The sequence below is a fragment of the Fusarium falciforme genome, chromosome 5 (assembly GCF_026873545.1).
Source record: "Fusarium falciforme chromosome 5, complete sequence".
NCBI lineage: Eukaryota > Fungi > Ascomycota > Sordariomycetes > Hypocreales > Nectriaceae > Fusarium > Fusarium falciforme.
The window spans coordinates 3103071-3121323 of record NC_070548.1 but is presented as its reverse complement, the minus strand read 5'-3'; the positions used below and the strand labels follow the sequence as shown (position 1 = coordinate 3121323).

Below are 18253 nucleotides of genomic sequence, written 5' to 3'. Positions count from 1 at the left end.
TTGGGCTTGGTGCATCATCATTCCTCGCGGGTCGGGTCCTTTTTTTCTTCTATCGTTGTATTATCAAAGAGCAAAGACTTGGTTGCTCCGAGCAAGCCAAGATGGTCTATACATCCATGATAAGCAACCCATTAATACAGTCGCGGTTCACACCAATATCCCAGTCCTCCCCAGGTCACATTACCTGTCCAGAGGATATCGGTATTCCTGTCCATCTAAAACGCCAATCCCAGAGACGAGTAGGCCTTCTCGCTCTCTAATATCCCTGTAGAAATATCCCTCCTCTTCTTCCCTTTCTAATTTCGTCTTGCTCTATCCTCTTTCTTTTGCGGAAAAGCATCAATCAAGGGGTGAACTGGCCCAAAGCGCCGTTGTCTCCGCCATCAAACTCCTCCTGCAACCTGTCAAGCTCGTGGAAATGTCCTGCGAGCTCCATTCCCTTGCGTCGCTGTGCCTCAACACGTCGCCAATCCCATTTGCCTGGCACGTTCAGATCAACATCCGAGAGATCAACCGAAAGATCGCCGAGGTGCTGCTCGCCCGTGGTCCAACCGCCCGGCCGTTCCGGAAGCAGTCCAGCCGCGCCTCCGAGCACAATGGCCGGGTGCACAGTAAAGCGACCAAGCTTGATAACATACTTGCTGATGGCCGTCGCATAGATCTTCTTCTCCCAACCACCAGCCGGATCCTGGGCTCCTCGTGTAGCAGTCTTCATAAAGCGAGGGTCCAGCCACGACTTGGGCCGGGCAGTACCCTTGGGCACATAGTGTGTCGCGATGTAGAGCCATTTTCGATCCCAGCTCAGAATACGGCTCCACATCTCGTAGTTCTTGTAAGCAGGGATCTCGCGCTTGAAGCTGCACTCCACGGCGCCGAGCATGATGCCAATGGAGCCCTTGATGGGCTGGTCGGTTTTGGGGTCGAGAACGATCTTGTTCTGGGCGTTGCGGGAGAGTACGGCGAGAGACTCGCGGAGGAGGTAAGAGATGAGATGTGTTCGGGAGATGTCGAGGTCGGCAAAGTAGGTCGAGTTAGACTTGTGGAGGTTATAGTCGATCTCGAGAAGGGGCGCATGGCTGGACGAGATGATGGGCTTGAAGAGGGCATCGGGACCGAGTTTCGGGGACTTGCGCAAGAGAGTGTGGTAGATAAAGGAGTAGAAGACGCGGTACTAGAACTTGTCAGCACAATTAAAAGGACAATCAAGCGGGAGACACTCACAGTCCAGGCAAGGGGCATAGTCTTCCAGTTAAAGATGACAAAGAACATCAACAGGATCCTCGACGTGCGACCAGGCCCTGTGAGAAAAGCCTTGATCATGGGGATCCAGTTCACGCGGTAGGCGGCATATCCAGCAACTGAACCCAGAGCGATGGGCGCAGCCAAGGAGCCGGCGAGCGAGAGCCCATGGATCTTCTTCGCCGCAGAAGCCATGGTGTTGAAGTTGAATCGAAGAGCAGCACGCGACGAGGGGGCGGATGTGTCAGACTCAACACCAGGGGTTCTCCCTCGGTATTTATACCAGGCTGGGAAGCAAAGATGCCAGAATATCCGTGCGACAAGAAAGTATAGACAGCTAATTACAATGGTGCCCCTGCGCGCGTCGCAAAACGCGTTCCCCTTTAATGCAGAGCTGAAAGGGAACCGAGGCACCAATAAGTCTGTGGGGACTCGGCCGAGATCCACATGTCATTGGAGCTGGGGAAGGAAGTGTTGGGAAGCGAGAGACGGGGTTTATGCTTAAGATGGAAGGAGATGTTAAAGTCCGATCGAAATGACGACGAGCCTAGGTATCACGAGGGTCGTTTATCTCAAGTCAAAGTCGGGAGTTGATTGATCTTACCAAACTGGACACTTGTGACTGACAAGTAGCAAAAAGAAAGGATGCAGACAAAATTGGCTAAATCCGCAAAAAGAAAGGATTTTGGTGGATTCCAACCACCTCTGATGGACGAACAGGGAATCGAACCCTGGACCACTCCCAGATGATTCGGACGAATTATGCTAAGGGAGTATTATACCACTAAACCATTCGCCCGGTTATTGTTGAAGACTTGTCTGCTATTGTTCACCATCCAGTCCTGTTGGCGATGCATTGCATTGCCGATTTGCATCAACCTTACCCTGCAGTTCAATTCCTGCTCATGTCCAGGATAATCCTCTGGCGTCGTGAGAGGACATTGAGATGCCACTATGACTATAAAAGCCATTCTTAGAAAATCTGAAACCATTATTCATGATCTTGATGCTGTTCTTTAGTTTTATTGTCCGTATTCTATCCTGTTCTTTACAATGACTTCTCAACCTCCTCCACAGCATCCAACACGGGCTTCCAGTTGGCCCACTCGTCATCACCACCTGGGATTCCCCCAAACAACGGCAACCTCGTGCCGTCAATATCACCAAACCCTCTAAGCCTGCTAACAGCCTCTGTGATACCAACAGTGCCGTACTTGACCACAATCTCCTCCATGGAGCTGACCTTGAACTGCAGCAGCCGCCTCTCCTGCTGCTCAGCCTCGGTGGCCTGGGTCTTGGTCGACAGCTCATACAGACGCACCAGCGTCTTGGGGAAGAAGCCTGCGGATCCATCGATGGCGCCTGCAAAGCCTACTGAAACCACGGGGAACAGCTGCTGGCCCAGGCCAGTGAAGGGGTGGAAGTGGTCGTAGTCGATGGATGGGTTGGAGCCCACCTGGATGTGTGTTGACACGTCGCCGTGAGAGAGCTTGCAGCCCACGATGTTGGGGTGCTTGGCGAGAGTGACGTAGGTCGAGGGGGTGACCTTGACGTTGTTGGAGACGCCGGGGTAGTGGTAGCTGAAGAATGGTTAGCTTGCATTATCATGATAGTGTTGAGAGAGGACTTGCATCATGACGGGGATGGGGCTCTGGTCAGCCACGGCTGTAAACCACCGGATAATGCCCTCCTGCGTCGTCACAGCAGCATTATATCCAGGAGCAAGACACAAGCCCCACTGGGAACCCGACTTTTGAGCATCCTTGAGTTGCTCGACCGTCTCCTCGATGCTGTTGGTCGCTGTGCCAGCAATGATGGGGTAGTCCTTGAACCCCTCCTTCTCCAGACCCGCCTTGATCCCGCTCAGAATCTGGTGACGATCCCTGGGGTGCAGGTGGACCGCCTCGCCTGTGCTGCCGAGGACGACAAGGCCCCGGATGCCGTTCTTGGCCAGGTAGACGGCGTGGGCGGCTTGCGTCTCAATGTCTATAGGCGGGGTGATCGAGTTGTAGTTGGCGGCCTTCTTGGAGGCGAAAAAGGTAGGGACGGGCACGTAGATGCCCTTGGGCGGAGGAGCAGCCATGACGAACAGGAAAAAAAGGGGGGTTTCGCTACGTGATGAACTGGAAAGCAAAGAAACAGCAGCAGCAAGAGAGTTGCACGAGGGACTTGTCGTGAGGGGTTGACATGATGTATTATAAGCACGTATTTGCCGTGCAGAACGAGTTGGTAACGAGCCGAAGGCCGGCGGGTTCGGTCCCTCGGGCTATCTCCCAGCGATCCTACGCGACTAATGAGTGGTTGCTTCTGATGTAATCGGCAGAAGGGCAGCGATCAACCTATCGAGTTGCTGATGGCTTAAGGATCCCCCCAAAGCTGGTGGAACCCTTGCCCCTCTTTGTTAAATCACTTGATGAATGAGAGCAATTCCTAGTGCCAATTGCTTCAGTCTTGCAGATTTGTTTAACCGATCGACGGCGGATACGTAAAAGATCCGCGGAAAAGAAACCCGAACCGATTCGTGAACCGATGCCGGCCCGGGGATGAAGCTAATTGCAGTTCTGAGGTGCAGTAGCAAATTGAGGAGTTTGGGGTACGGAGTATGCTTAAGGATGCCTCCACTAAAATTAAAGGCCAAAAGTCTGGAATGGCCCCACCCACCACTTACACACCTCATTTTCAACCTTCATCTTCACACCGCATTTACGCAATAAATAGAAATCAGATTGAGATAAAAGCTATACCATTTTGAAGCCCTGATTCCGTAGATTAATATTTAGTATACCATCCGTGCGCCCGGATGCAGGCTCGCAGCCTGTTGCGGGCCGAAGTCGTTAGCTTCAAAATCAGATGGTTAGGCAAGGCCTCCCACGCTTCTTGGATCCATTTAATCAGCAACTTCCTGTCGGCCTTGCTACTTTGTAATCTGACAAATTGAGGGTATAACCTTCGCAGCTTAGCCTTCAATGCCTTCCAGATATGTTCAATCGGGTTTAAATCCGGCGAGTATGCCGGCCAGTAGATGGGCCGGATCCCATGCAAAAGCAGCCAGTCCATTAACCCCTTGGCTATATGAATACGGGCGTTGTCTTGCTGGAAAAGCTCGAATTCGTTGAGGAAAGGAAGGAGACCTTCTGTCAGCGCCTTTCTATAGCTCCAAGATGAATATCCCTTCCTCTTGGCCAATTGATCTCTCGTCATAGCGATGATATATATCCTCTTAGCCCCGGCGATGCCTCCCCACATCATAATCGACTAACGAGGCTTTCCATGAGACTGTATATTCACTAAATCCTTCCTATACTTCTCATCAGGCCGTCAAAAGACCCAGCCGTTAAGGTTATTAGGCGCATTTTAAACCGTGACTTCGTCGGTGAAGCAGATCTACGAGGGATATCAAGAAGGGAAAAAGACTCTATCTTTGACGCCTTAAACCTTGATATAATCGTCAAGATGATATACCCAAAATTAGCAGTGTTCAAGCCTCTCTTTTGCGTCTTCTTCTGATAGAAAGATCCGTCTTCTTGACCGCCATTTGCGGCGCCAATGGCTATAAAGACGGCGCTTTAAGGTGCGAATAGAGACATCTAAGTCTAGCTCAATTAAGACGTCTTGCCATGTGAGATCGCGATGCCGGTTAATATATGAATTGATCCTCACAATCTGCAAAGCTGAGAGCTTCTTTGGACGCCCTTTTCGGGGCCTTGATCGTAGGTCTTGGTGGTTTTCCCATCGTCTCTTGGTCTTCGAGACCGTGCCTTGCGAGGTGCCAAAATTGCGCGCAACTTGGCTCTGAGATTTGCCGGCCCGTAGCTCGGCCATCATCGCTGCTCTTTGCTCGGGAGTAAATTCATGGTTAGAAATGCGATTTCTGCTTATTTCAGTACCAAAAGAGCGATCTTCAGGTGCCATTTTTGCCTGATATCTGGAGGTTGAAGATTGAGTGATTGTTCAGTCACTTTCGCAAAAAGCGGGGTTGCCGTGAGGCCATTCCAGACTTTTGGCACGTGATTGTATCAAACTGAAAGGGAAATGGGCCTGGCCAGTGCGAGGCATAAGAGGGATATAATAGGTAGACAACCTGAGTCTCGCAATGAGTACATACCTACTAAGTCTCTCTGACCAAGTCTGATTCGCTGTTTAATTAGATGTCCTTCCATAACTCCTATGACTCTAAAGTATCTGATATGTATTGCAAAACCCGACCATCCAAAAGCCCAGGTGCCTCCTTTGTTGGACGCCAACTAGTTGCCTCGTGTATCTGACATGGCCACTCACTTCGTCCAATTCAAGATCATAATCTGGCTTCAATTGAATGGCTTTTTTTAAGGACCCGGACCCTCATCTTCTAGAGTTATCGCTCTATCCAATTTCTTGGCTCCGCCGTTCCCGACGATGCCTTCTGAGATCCAAACGGTCTATATGTTTATTCAACTCCGAAACTCCATCTGAGATCAACGCCTTTGAGGTATATTTTCTCTCCTCTCTTTTCTTTTTTTATCGGATAACCTGGGTTCCCTCTGCTGGCTCGAGCACTTTCCATTGGCAGGCCAGATCCTTCTTCTCGTTGTGCTGCCTCAACTTGGCAATGATCTTGTTGGCAATCGTCTCAAAGTTGTGTGTGGCAAGAGCCAGAATGGTAGGGCCAGCGCCTGACAGGCACACACCGAGGAAGCCCTCCTCGGTCTTGGGGGACATGGACTCGACGATCTCGGTGAGGCCGGGGATGAGGGTCTGGCGGTAGGGCTGGTGGATCTTGTCCTGCATGGCGAGGTGGATGAGCTCGGGGTCGGGAGGAGACTGGCCCAGGGCGACGGGCAGGAGGGCGATTCGTTGGAGGTTGAAGGTCTGTGAGAGGGAGGGTCAGCTGGCTACTAACATAGTGGAACAGGTTGCCAAACGTACCACATCGGGACGGGAGTACTTTTCAGGTAGCACACTTCGAGCAGCGTGCGTGGCGACCTGGAAGTCGGGAATGATGGCGACGGCCTTGATCTCCTTGGCCCAGGGGAACTTGATGTGGTGGCCGATGCCGTGAGGGGGGTTCGGGGGCTTCTTGCCCGTGTCCTCGCCGCCGGCCGGCGCGGGGAGTACTTCACTAAGAGGGATCTCTGTCCGGGCGACGTCCTCGGGGGTCAAGGGCTTGAGGTATGTTCCGACGAAGCCTCCGTAGAGGGCAGCACCGACGTTGTCGGGATGTCTCTCTGGGGAGTCGAGGTTAGCAGGCAGAGCGCTTGAAGAGCTCTCAAGACTCACCAATCATGAGGCAGTAGTCAAACAGGCGGTCATAGTCGAGGTGCTTCAGTCCTCCGACCTCGCGACCCAGGACAACACCAGCAACCACAGCAGCACCGGAGCTACCCAGGCCACGGCCAAGGGGGATGGGGTTCTTGATGTGAACATGGGTCTCGACGGGGAAATTTCGCTGGTCGTGGCATCGCAGGACGTAGAGGGCGACGCGGGTCAGCAGGTTGGACTGGGGGTCGAGGCTGATGTCGCCGGTGCCCTCTCCCTCTCCCTCATACGTGATCCTGCAGTTGAGCGGGTGCTCCGACTTGGTCTTGGTGCGGTCGATGGTGACGTGCAGCTCGAGGTACACCGAAAGGGCGAGGCCGATGACATCGAAGCCCGGGCCAATGTTGGCGCTGGAGCAGGGGGTCTTGATGACAAACGATTCCATGACTGGTCCTGTCCTGTGTGTTAATGAGACGCTCTGACGCTGTGTGTGGATTTGTCTGGTGTGTCTCACGGGTGGGAAAAGACGTCGGTGGGAGGAGAGGTCACAGGCTCTAGAGAGTTAAACTGCCAATGGCGCAATTGGAGCTAGTTCAATGGAGACGATCAATCGCGAAAAAGTCTCCGATCTGCTTCTGGCAATTCTTTCTTTCTCTTGGAGAAGATCGAGTCAAGAGAAGTTTGCGTGGACCCGACCTTGATAGTGATTAACTGACAGAGTCATACCCGTCCCGGCCCCCGATGACGGAGCTGGCCGCATCCATACAAAAGCCTTCAGTTCCCGCTTCTTTTTTTTTCTTTGTCAACTGCTGGCAGTTGGCGGGGTAAAAAAAAAAGTCTCTCGATGGCTGCCCCTCCATCGATATTCATTGGTCGACGACGGTTCAATTGGACATTTTCTGGCTGCTAAACCCGGCTGTGGAAATGTCCTGGACAAGGGTTTCCATCGGGTTATCGGGCAGGGAGTTTGCTTGTTGAGTTGATCAACAATAGAACGGGCAGTTGGTTGACTAAACAACATGCAAGTCGAGGTATACAAGAGGGGCTGCAACTGTGGTGCTGGAATATATTAATACGAGAAGCACAAACACCACTTATCCCGTTACATCCTTGGATATAATACTCTTCCAAGGCCTCAATCCAGATCCCTCCCGCCCCCTCCCCGACGAAGCGAAGTGGCTGACCTTGGCCGATTGTTGCGCAGCAGTCTCATGCACAACCAATCGACTCTGCATCCATATCCCGTCCAATCCGATCTCATCCTTGCACAATAAATTCCCGCTTCCCGAGCGAGAGCGAGAGCCTCGTGACTTTGCTCGTGTTGCTGCCGTCGGCATGTCCATCTGCCACTGCCCGTTGGGGTATATCCGCATCTCGATTCATTGAGCAGATGCACGTCTGACATGATGTTTTCGTGCACCCTTCGTGTATAGACGCATTGCCCAGTCAAGAGCATCAGCATCTTATTTTCTGGCTGTTGGTTCGCTGACATGGATGCAGTCTATGCACAACATGACTACAGCAGCAATGCCTCTGAAGATATCACAACCTGACCTATAACAATGGACATCATTTGTCCGTTCGTAGATATATTTTCCGTTGTTGACAATGAACCTTGAGCTGACCAATATGCGCACAACCGTGCATCCGAGACTCCGACGAATGTCCCCAAATAGCAGCACCAATCTCACCACCATGATGTCAATGTCGATAAACTATCAAGCCTAACCATGGGATGTCGTCCCTAGTGCTGAGGAAAGACAACAAGCCGGTCATCTCTCACCCAAAATGTATCTTTCTCCATCTCGTATGCTGCATAGGTGCCCAGAATCTCCATTGCCGGGAATCCCGGCATTGGCATCTCGACCGCTATTCTTTCGGATGATCGCTCTTTTTTTCCTCCCATGACGTCTGTCGGGTCCTCGTGTTTTTAATCTATATTGTGGGATCACCCATGCTACGAGACCCGCGCCCGATGGGGGGTGATGCTCTCGTCGACGATCACTTCTCGAATCCGCTGCCTTGGACTTTGTAGCCCCAGCGAAAGGGAAAGCCTGAGGTGATCGCCATGCCATTGACTTCCCGATCGGGAGTGCGCCCCAGAAGTTTGGCGAGACTCGAGCAGCGTTCGGCGCAGCATCAGCGATGCAGGAATACGAGCCTCAGCAAGCAGCACAGTTTCCCCTCGTGGCGAGGTCATCTGGGCCACCTCGTCTCCCCACGGTGCGACCATCGAACGACCCATCTCTAGTCCAGCTTTTCAACAAAGGCCTAGAAGTTCACCTTTCGGAGTAATACTGAACATAGATCTTTTCCCTGTAGTTCGCGGGCCTCGCCGGCCGCTCCGGTAGCTCACAAGGCATCGGGAAAGACAAGAATGGCTACGTTACGTCGGTCTCTCGGTGCAGGTGGACAAGAATACGAGAAAACCCTTACCCCACAACGGCCAAGTTCAAGTTGCCAATGCGCAGAATTATTCTGGACCCAAGTCTGGACCGAGGATTATGTAGCACGGGCTCACTAACACTAGCTCTGATTGCTCGAAATAGCATCACGGCGCAACCCTAGCAACGTTGTCAGAAAGAGGCTTCCGTCCGCCTCGTCCAAATCCGGACCCGACGTGGGGAGGCTGGGTCTTTGAAGTCTGCTGCGATCTTCCTGGGACGTCGGCAGAGGATGGATAGCTTGGCCTATGACGCTATCCGTACGGGGAAGACAACCTAGCTAAGCCTGCCTGCCATGTCAGCCTCCGTCCGGCCTTACTTTGCATGTGGAGATGTGGACGATCATCGTGAGCTCGTGACGGAGTTGAGAGAGATGCATGGTCCGTTAGAGCTCGCCTTTACGAGATGCACTGCATCGAATGGTCTGAACTGTGAAGTATAAAGAGACCTTCAACACTCGTCGATATGGTTCCCTTTTTTGTATCATCCTCCTCATCAACACTCCAACACTCTCATCCTCTAGCTCAACACTCTTCATCACACTCACAACTCCATCACCACCTTTTAATCACAAAACAACCATCATCATGAAGCTGTCCGGTGTCCTCTCTGCCCTCACCCTCGCCACTGCCGCCTCGGCCACCACTGGTGAGTCTACCTCTCTCTTACCAACACTGGCCTACATCAGACTAACATGAACATCCAGTCTCCTACGACACCGGCTACGATGATGGCAACCGTGCCATGACCTCGGTCGCCTGCTCCGACGGCAAGAACGGCCTCATCACCCGCTACGGCTTCAACAAGCAGTCCGACATCCCCCGCTTCCCCTACATCGGCGGCGTCTACACCATCGCCGGCTGGAACTCCCCCAACTGCGGCAGCTGCTTCCGCGTCGAGTATCAAGGCCGCAAGATCCACGTCCTCGCCATCGACCACGCCGGCGAGGGTGTCAACATGGGCCTCCGCGCCATGAACGACCTCACCAACGGCAAGGCCGCCCAGCTCGGCCGCATCAACGCCCAGGTCTACCACGCCAAGCCCACCGACTGCGGCCTCAAGGCTTAGATGGCATTATTACGACTTTTTAATGAACCATGAGCGCATCATCCGGGTTGGATAGCGGGCTTCTTCTTCTTCCTCTCCTTTACACTATGGATTTAATACTTGGCATTGGTTGGCGTTTAGATTACGATTGATCACACTTGATCTACTACCTAGATATTCACTCATGAATGAACATAGAGCTTACAGCTTCCCTTTTGAGTTTGCATAGTTGTGAATGTGGTTCGCAAGATATCTGCCTGGTATCCATAATCCAGCAAGTGACAACCATTAATATTCCTCACCAACCCATTTGGGAGAACTGTCCAGTTCCGTAAGCCATCCATTTAAAGCAAAACTGTCATAAAATCGTTACTTTTGTCCATCCCTCATACATCATGTGGTGAGCTTGCCGTTCCTTGGCCTATCCAGCTGCTCCAATCGTCCATGTTACTTCTTGGTAGACCCTCTGGTCATGATTCGAACTCTTCGAGTTGGCGTTCTGGTCTTGTTTTCATCGCTGGCCCTTTTCAAATCCTCATCGCCAAGAAGTTCCTTTCTCAGGTGTCTGAATGATGGTGGAGTGGTGATAATCTCGGGTGGAGGAGACAGTGATGAGTCGCTGGAGGGACTTCTGCACTCTGCCATGTTTCTGCTACGTAGATGGTCCAAGTCGGACGTCCCGGCGCTTGAAGGAATGAATCCTCCAAATGGAAGGTTATGAGGGGGTGTGCTGGGATGAATGGTGTTTGATGAGACATCGAGTTCTGAGTTGTGTCCTGAGACGAATGAGCAACACTCATGACAAGTCGATAATAAAGGCACCTCACCTTGTCCTGGCCTTGAAGCTCTAATCCACATGGCACATTCCAACAATTCAACACGCGCCGCGAACTTCTCGTAACTCAGGCCATACTCAAGGCCTTGGCGAGGTATGCGGATCTCGTTGGCAGTCTTGAACACGACAGTCACGTCCTTGTCTTGGGTGATGGACTCTGCAAACTCGAGGAAGGAATCAAAGAGCCCCATCTCGCCCTTGAAAACGAGGCAATTATCCTCGGCGCTGAACCCCATAAAGTTGTCCGCGTCCGGATCAGATATCTTGCTGATGCTGATTTCCATGGCCGCATCGCTTTTGGCGGCGCGAGTGAGCTTCACGCTGAGATCTGAGGCGGGGAGGAGCTGTATCGACGATGGAGGAAGGGGTGTCTCATGTAGATCGTCGGACATGAGATAATCGTCAAAGGCGGGCTCGAGAATGGCAGCGCGAGAGGCGCCGAGCTTCTCAACCTGCTCCTCGGAGAAGGAGTTGAGGTCTGTGTTGAAGACGTGGGTAGGCATGGCGCAGGAGAAGCAAAGGTTAAAGGTGAGAGAAAAGCGAAAAGTGAACCAGAAGCCCTGTTTCATGAACGAGCTTATATGCGCGGTTATAATTTCACTTGATGAATCAATCAAGAGCAAAACTTCGAGTCATCACAGGCTGCGCTTTCTTATGTGCCTAGGATTGGAGAGGCACTTGGCGGGCAGCTGCGTCGGCCGTTTGGCACCTGCCGACGGCTGGCCACCTAGGAATAGATAGTGAATGGTCCAGTCAAACTGGTTTGTTGTGCCCTTGTTTTGAGTCTATGAGGATTGTGTTGCCTCTTGATGGGAGATGACTGTTTGATGTTGGCGCCTCCAAAGTCCATGATTAACACCACACTCAGGACAAACGTCTAATGGATTGATCACTGGCCTGCAAAATTCGGCTCTAGAGAGTACTCTTGCCAAAAATCTGACTGGAATCATGAGGATTTTCTTGGATTGCATCTGTACATTCATATTGGTTGTTGCACCAAGATCAATTATCAACCCAACGAGAGCGACTTGGCTATAGAGGATGAATACCTGTCCATACGATTACCACCTTTCGAAACTCATGTAATAAGACGAAAAGCGACTATTAATACTCTTGGCCAATTACCAACCGTCTGAGCCGACTCGTCAGCCCACGCCTTGTTCAACCCGTGCACAATGGATAGGCAGCTTACCTAGTTTCCAACCTGATCCTGTTGGCTCATTGGATAAGCCCGTGCTATATATGAACGGGTTCCTACAGATACAACTACTTCACATATCCTCCGGATGCTCCGACTGGTGATGCGGGCTGGCAGGCGACATGAATTTATCCATCGCGCACATATGGATCTGATAGCACGGCACACTCTGCGGTCAGTGTTGCGTGGTCTACCTTGACTCGCCACTCCCTTTCTTCCGTCTGGCAGAAAGGAGGCTAGTCACGTCAAAAGGGAGGGAGGTAGGGATCTGGGGGAGCTGACGTGGGGTAAACCCATCTACCTACGTTTAGGTTGCATCCCCAGGAATCCTACCAACTTCAACGACATGCCACCAAGAGCACAAATCCATTGAATCCTACTCTAAACAACCCTGTCTCGTCTCAATCTTTCATCCCTGTGTTGATAAAAGAGGCTATTGCCAGGTCATGCCACCGACCATGCAGCACCTCCCGAATGAGCTCATCGCTCATATCCTCAGCTTCCTCGACTCCGACTCCAGCCTCGAGCGCGGCCTCTACCGCGACCCGTCAAAGATCTCGAGGCCCGTCCATTCGAGAAAGGACACGCCCCTCAAGAATGCGTCCCTAGTGTGCCGCCTCTGGAGGCGCTCCGTGACGCACCTCCTCTTCCGCCACGTGGTATGGTGCTTCCACCGCTTCTATAAGCCGACGTGCCAAGACGTGGTGGCGGGTATCGACGTGCTGGATTTCCTGCGCAGGAGCGGTGTATCAAAGCATGTTGAGAGTTTCACCATCTTTATGGACATCCCTCGGGGCTCTGGCCAGCATCGATATGCTGATGGTCAGTTTTGGGGTCTGTTGCCACCCGAGTCTCATCAGCCCGAGACGCCTATGTCGTGGAACCTCCTCTGGTCCGTTTTAACCCAAGAGCCGCAGCGCGCCGACCAAGGCGGTCAAGAGAGATCTGAAGAGGAGAGAGGTCGACAGCATTGGGATAACAATTGGCTATGGCATGCTTTGTTTGACGTCATTGAACCCTTGCGTGTCACCTTGATCAGTTCACCAGATCTTGTCGCTTCACTTCTTAGTAGGACTGTAGACCTGTCGAGTGACTGGGCCTTTAACAGTACCTACTACATTATCTCGTTATCACGCGAACCTGATTTTTCCGATCTTCAGAAGAGGACCAACGCCTTGCCGTCAGAGAGTCCAGTTAGAGAGAGCCACCTCCCAATCGACCTGTTCGCCATACGAGACTGGACCTCACTATTCATCAACGAGGGCTCCTTTGCACCAGTCTACTCGACATACGAATTCTTTCACTACTCACCAGCAACTCTCCTTCCCGTGATATTCGAACCCACCGACACCTCGTTCAATCTGATGCGCTCAACCCTCAAGTCCCTCTCTTACATCGCCATCTTCCCGCTCTCCCACCACATCGCCGACTTCCTTATCCCCAACTGTCCGTCCGTCGAGCATCTGTTTGTCCAACTCATGCCTAAAAACCGAGATTTTTGGGAGAGCGACGGTCTCTCTCGCGTGAACCTATCCGACCTGTGGCTGGAGTGCGACGCATCCTACTCGCTCCTCATGAGACAGATACTTGACCCCGTCCCTCAGCCAGGCTGGGAAAAACTCAAGGTGTTTGAGAGTGGTGATGCGCCGGCAGAGGGAGTTTGGAGGAGGGGATTTTATGATGCTTACATCGACGGTGTGAATGGCTGGAGGGAAGAAAGCGAAGGTGTCTTTATCAGAGACTCACTTCCTGAAGTCCCAGCAGATGAGCTGGAGAGTATCGACGGAAACCAGGACGGCATGGAAGCCTTGGAAATTTGAAGTTTCAGACTAAAAGTTTTGCTTATAACAGCGCAAGGAAAGTCATCATCCAGTATATTGACCATGAGGTTCTACTTGAATGCATGTAATATCTATTGCTGATCTTATCCCGACCAGCTTTCAACAGATTTGTAAATCCGAGGCCCTATTGAACCATGTGTTTGAGCCCCAGAGAGAACGCCTTTAACCACCGATGGATGCATATCCGAGCCCAATTACTAGAGTATGCAAGACGACATAGATACCGATTCCAAGATAAACCAACGCCATCACCTCGTCCCTGATCCCAGGAACTCTAGATAAACCAATGAGTCATGCCGAAAACATACACAATGCCTAATCATCGTCGCTCTCAATGTCACCGTCCCTGTCGCTGTCTGACAGATCCACAATCGGCTTCATGGCCTCGTGTTCCTTCATCTCTCGGTACGTGCTCCAGGTCAAGCCCAGGAACGCAACAACGATCATTGCGCCACCAAGGATGGCCGCAAAGCTGAGAGGCTCGCCAGTGAGAATCCAATCCACGATGGCCACAATGAAGATGGTCAGCAGAGCGGCGACCGAAGACAGGACGGGCGAGGTGAGAGAGATGAGGACAAGAAACGATCCACTGAAGGTGGCGTTCATGAGAACAGCCAACAGAATCAACCAGCAGGTTGAAGCAACTGGCAACTCAAACTTCTCAATGCCCAAGAAGTCGATGATTGGGAGTGGAATCCACAAAACAGTGAGCGTGAAGATGCCGATGCAAGAGCCAAACGTGTTTGCAAAGATCATGCCGCGACCGGGCGAAACACCTTCAGGGGGACAAGCAAAGCGCTTGTACAAGACCTCATAAAGGCCGTACAGTACAGAGCCCACGCCGATAACAATGTTTCCAAAAAAGCGGTTTGAAGCCTCCACGTCCTTGGTGCCCTCCGACTTGGTATCTCCATAAGCGACGACGAGCACACCGGCAATGGCGATGAGGACGGCGACAGACTTGTCGAGGCGCAGGGGTTCGTGGAGTAGTGGTACAGAAAATACGTATGCAAAGAAGGCGGAGCAATTGTAAATGGCGGTTAGATCCGAAGGTGTCGTCAAGCTGACGGCAATGTACCAGCTCAGCCCGGCAACGGTCAGCGCGCAGGTAATGATAACGGTAAAACGGATGATGTAACGAATGGGGCGCGCGCGATGCTGAATGGAAAGATGAAAAACGTCGAGAGTCTGCGTCTCGATCATGATGGCTGTTGTGCGCAGATGCTGCTTGTGTCGCTTCCAAAAGACGGGCCAAGGAATGTCGCGCTTCTGGAAGCGCAGGATGAGGAGCTGAACAGGCCACAGCACGATCCACGAGCCGTGGGTAAAGTACATCATACAGTAGGCCTTGTCCCAGCCAAGATCATGCTGAATGTATGCGCTCAGTTCTGTCTGGACGCAGAACGACACCAGGCTGATGACAAGGAAGAATGCGGCATACGTGTACTTCTTGCGCGTCGAGCTTTCGGCGGCGTCGGCGACGGTCTGAGGGCTACGGCTGCGCATAGTTGATCGGCGACTGAAAGATGGCCTCTCCATCATCTCTCGATGATAAGGGCGTTCATCTTCGCTCGACCTCGCCGACCCTAGGCTGGTCCTTTGATTGCCATGCGCTGTATGAGTGACGCGGCCGCGGTCATCGTCGTCCTCCTTGTGAAGCAGAGGAGTGCCAGATCGTCCACCAGCATGACGATGGTACTTTGGACGGCTGAGGCCATTCGCATCCATGTCGTCCAACTCTAGCCACTCGCGGCTGGCGTTTCCGTTGGTATTTGTATCGCGTTGGTGACGTTTCGAGCCGTCAAGATCGGAAGCGGCGCCCGGAGTACCAGGACTGCCTTGTCTGTCGGTCGACCGGGTTTCTGGTTCGCATAGGGTGTCGTCGCGGGACAGGGGGGATGAGTCTATGGACAATCGATCGTTATCGTGGCCTTGAAGAAGATGGACCTCTTGGTCGCTGTCTTGACGCCGAGGCATACGAGACGGCGAAGGGGGTTATTAAGGGAAGAAAGGAGAAAAGAAGAAGAAAAGAAGAAGAGAAGAAGGAGAGGGTAAAAAGGAGCGAAAAACAGGTGTTCCTATTTGTTGCACCAGGTCGAATGAATGCCTGGTAGTTTTGGTGCTGGTGTTGAAAGAACATCGGTTGGATTGGATCGATTCCACCATTCGGCTGGCGCGCAGTCGCAGTTGAGTGGTCGGTGGCGGGTCCCAAGACCCCGAAGCGACAGGGGGTCTCCGCTGTCTCGCAGCATTGTGGCCCGCACCGCATGGGGGACCAACAGGGCGGGGGGAACACGGGCACGGGGGCCCGGGGGGTCATCAACGGCCCATCGGCGGGTTCTACAGTGGGCGAGATTAGGCTTTCTCAGGGGCCCTTTTCCCGCTGAGCCGTCCTGCTGGAGACGGGGAGAGCCTATCGCGGCGCTGAGATTGCTGATGAGCCATGAGCCAGATGATGCTGTGCAAAGTTCCAGATTGTCTGGGGGGCTCATGCGCGCATTCTTTGAAGCCTTTTATTTCAATGCATGCCATGTGCTATTCCGTCTCAACATCTGATTGCGTGCTGCGCTACTCTTGAGCTATCATGAGTCGGCTTCTGAAAGATGCCAAGCTGGTCCCACGATAACGATGACGCCTTTGGTCATGTGCCCCCGACACCACCACGCGCGCTCAGCACCCGTCTCACCACACCACCACCACCAGCTGAGATGGTTGAGATAGCCAGATGAGGCGCGGTAGTCACAATGGACGGCACGTGAGTTGGCGCCTTTATCTCAGCTCTGTTGCTTCACCTACAAAGGCAGCCTGTTCCTGACTTATTTGGCTCCAGCACCAAAGAGAGCCTCGTGGACATTATATCCGTATTCCAACTCCCCGTGCCAGTAGTTGGGCGTATCTGCCTTGGAAAACTCCCATGCCTGGTCAAGTGCCTGCACCACCTCGTCGGGGAGCGGCCCCTTCTCCAGGTTGTCGAGGTTGTTCTCCAGCTGGTCCACGCTGGAGATGCCAATGATGATTCCATCGTTGCCGTTGGTGATGCGAAGCTTGGAGTGGTGCACCATCCACCGCAGCGCCGTCTCGATCATGGTCAACCCATGCTTCTCCACAGCCTGCTCAATAACACTCAGCGCCTTGAAAGTGCTCTCTCTAAAGTAGCGGTCGCGATACATCTTGCCAATCCTAGAGTTGTCTGAGAAGCGGCCGCTGTCAGGCGCGATGTCCCGTGACTTAATCTTGCCAGAAAGCAAGCCGCCGGCGATGGGGTTGTACACGACAATGTCGAGTCCGTACCGTTTGCATGCGACAAAGAGTTCTGACTCGATGGAACGGGTGACGCAGTTGTACATGCCCTGGTACACCGTGGGCCGCACCCAGCCGTTGTACTTGCAGGTCATGACAACCTCTGCAACTTCATGCGCCGCAAAGTTGCTGATGCCGAATCGAACAAACTTGCCTGCCTTGTGGAGCTTATCGATGGCCTCCAGCGTCTCTGCAAAGGGGATGCCACGATCAGGACGGTGGAGGTAGAGCAACTAATAGTCGTGTTAGACAACGACACCTCGGAAAAAGATGGGAGACTTACATCGATGCAGTCGGTTCCGAGCTCCGTCAGACTGGTCTCGACCGATTCGACGACCTTTTCGGCCGTATTGTCGCCTGGATCCCTGGGATACTTGACCTTGGTGGCCAGAGTGAAACCCCTCTCCTGCCAACCAACCTGGCGAGTCCAGGCCTCCTGCTTACCACCGACATAGACGCGTGCCGTGTCGATTTCGCTGTATCCTCGACCCTGAAAGACATCGAGGGCCTTGGTAAATGTTTCTGAGTCACAGATACGTGCGTCGAGCTCCTCGCTGCCAGGGGGCCCAAAGGTCATTAGACCCAGGATGACGCGATGCTTTGGGTTCTGAGCGACAAGAGGCATGATGATAGAAGTTAATGGATACTCGTTTCGATGAGAACTCCTACAATGCGGCAAACGGAGGCTCCTGCGGCTTTTATACCCAGGAAGAAAATGATACCGGAGATGTGAAGCTAAACTCCAGCTCTCATCATCGTGCTCTCATGCGTCTTGCTTACTCCGGCACCTTTCCGTCCTCACCACGGCCCCACTTACAACTGCGAGACCGGGCGGGGTATCCCGTTCGGTGATGACGGCTGGGCTGCCGAAGCGGATATCAGCGAGAGCATCATTGATGATTTGTAAGAGTTGTCATTGATAATTGGCCCGGCTTATGCTGCAGAGTGAGTCTAGGTAGTTTAGAGGAGTTTGCTTTCCATGTCAGTGCCTATGACGTAGTTGTAGATAGGTATGTGCTGGGGTTTAAAGCCTGGGTGGAATAAAGAAGCGAGCAATCAGTCAACCACATTCGAAAGTTAGACTGCTCTCAGCAACAGTTAGTTACTTATTGGA

The 18253-nt window shown here is 52.6% G+C and overlaps 8 protein-coding genes across 8 annotated transcripts; 2 read left to right on the top strand and 6 right to left on the bottom strand.

Moving 5' to 3' along the window:
* Positions 1 to 343: 343 nt before the first annotated feature.
* Positions 344 to 1626, bottom strand: NCS54_00717000 (Hypothetical protein; the record flags this gene model as incomplete). The annotated part of the gene is made up of 2 exons (XM_053152604.1): positions 1222 to 1626; positions 344 to 1171 (listed from the first exon to the last, which is right to left on the bottom strand). Exons 1-2 carry the CDS (start codon positions 1432 to 1434, stop codon positions 344 to 346), a joined length of 1041 nt encoding a protein of 346 aa, XP_053008579.1. The 5' UTR covers positions 1435 to 1626.
* A 661-nt stretch (positions 1627 to 2287) lies between these two features.
* Positions 2288 to 3322, bottom strand: NCS54_00716900 (Hypothetical protein; the record flags this gene model as incomplete). The annotated part of the gene is made up of 2 exons (XM_053152603.1): positions 2288 to 2819; positions 2871 to 3322. The coding sequence occupies 2 exons, from the start codon at positions 3320 to 3322 to the stop codon at positions 2288 to 2290; spliced, it is 984 nt and encodes a 327-aa protein (XP_053008578.1).
* Positions 3323 to 5736: 2414 nt separating this feature from the next.
* Positions 5737 to 6919, bottom strand: NCS54_00716800 (Homoserine kinase; the record flags this gene model as incomplete). The annotated part of the gene is made up of 3 exons (XM_053152602.1): positions 5737 to 6087; positions 6145 to 6443; positions 6496 to 6919. The coding sequence occupies 3 exons, from the start codon at positions 6917 to 6919 to the stop codon at positions 5737 to 5739; spliced, it is 1074 nt and encodes a 357-aa protein (XP_053008577.1).
* Positions 6920 to 9400: 2481 nt separating this feature from the next.
* On the top strand, positions 9401 to 9986 carry NCS54_00716700 (Hypothetical protein; the record flags this gene model as incomplete). The annotated part of the gene is made up of 2 exons (XM_053152601.1): positions 9401 to 9566; positions 9625 to 9986. The coding sequence occupies exons 1-2, from the start codon at positions 9506 to 9508 to the stop codon at positions 9984 to 9986; spliced, it is 423 nt and encodes a 140-aa protein (XP_053008576.1). The 5' UTR covers positions 9401 to 9505.
* Positions 9987 to 10412: 426 nt separating this feature from the next.
* On the bottom strand, positions 10413 to 11303 carry NCS54_00716600 (Hypothetical protein; the record flags this gene model as incomplete). Its single annotated transcript, XM_053152600.1, has 2 exons — positions 10413 to 10741; positions 10793 to 11303. 2 exons carry the CDS (start codon positions 11301 to 11303, stop codon positions 10413 to 10415), a joined length of 840 nt encoding a protein of 279 aa, XP_053008575.1.
* A 1153-nt stretch (positions 11304 to 12456) lies between these two features.
* NCS54_00716500 (F-box domain-containing protein) lies at positions 12457 to 13818 on the top strand (the record flags this gene model as incomplete). The annotated part of the gene is made up of 1 exon (XM_053152599.1): positions 12457 to 13818. The coding sequence occupies one exon, from the start codon at positions 12457 to 12459 to the stop codon at positions 13816 to 13818; it is 1362 nt and encodes a 453-aa protein (XP_053008574.1).
* A 336-nt stretch (positions 13819 to 14154) lies between these two features.
* On the bottom strand, positions 14155 to 15816 carry NCS54_00716400 (EamA domain-containing protein; the record flags this gene model as incomplete). The annotated part of the gene is made up of 1 exon (XM_053152598.1): positions 14155 to 15816. One exon carries the CDS (start codon positions 15814 to 15816, stop codon positions 14155 to 14157), a length of 1662 nt encoding a protein of 553 aa, XP_053008573.1.
* An 839-nt stretch (positions 15817 to 16655) lies between these two features.
* NCS54_00716300 (Aldo-ket-red domain-containing protein) lies at positions 16656 to 17764 on the bottom strand (the record flags this gene model as incomplete). Its single annotated transcript, XM_053152597.1, has 2 exons — positions 16656 to 17372; positions 17423 to 17764. 2 exons carry the CDS (start codon positions 17762 to 17764, stop codon positions 16656 to 16658), a joined length of 1059 nt encoding a protein of 352 aa, XP_053008572.1.
* Positions 17765 to 18253: the final 489 nt, after the last annotated feature.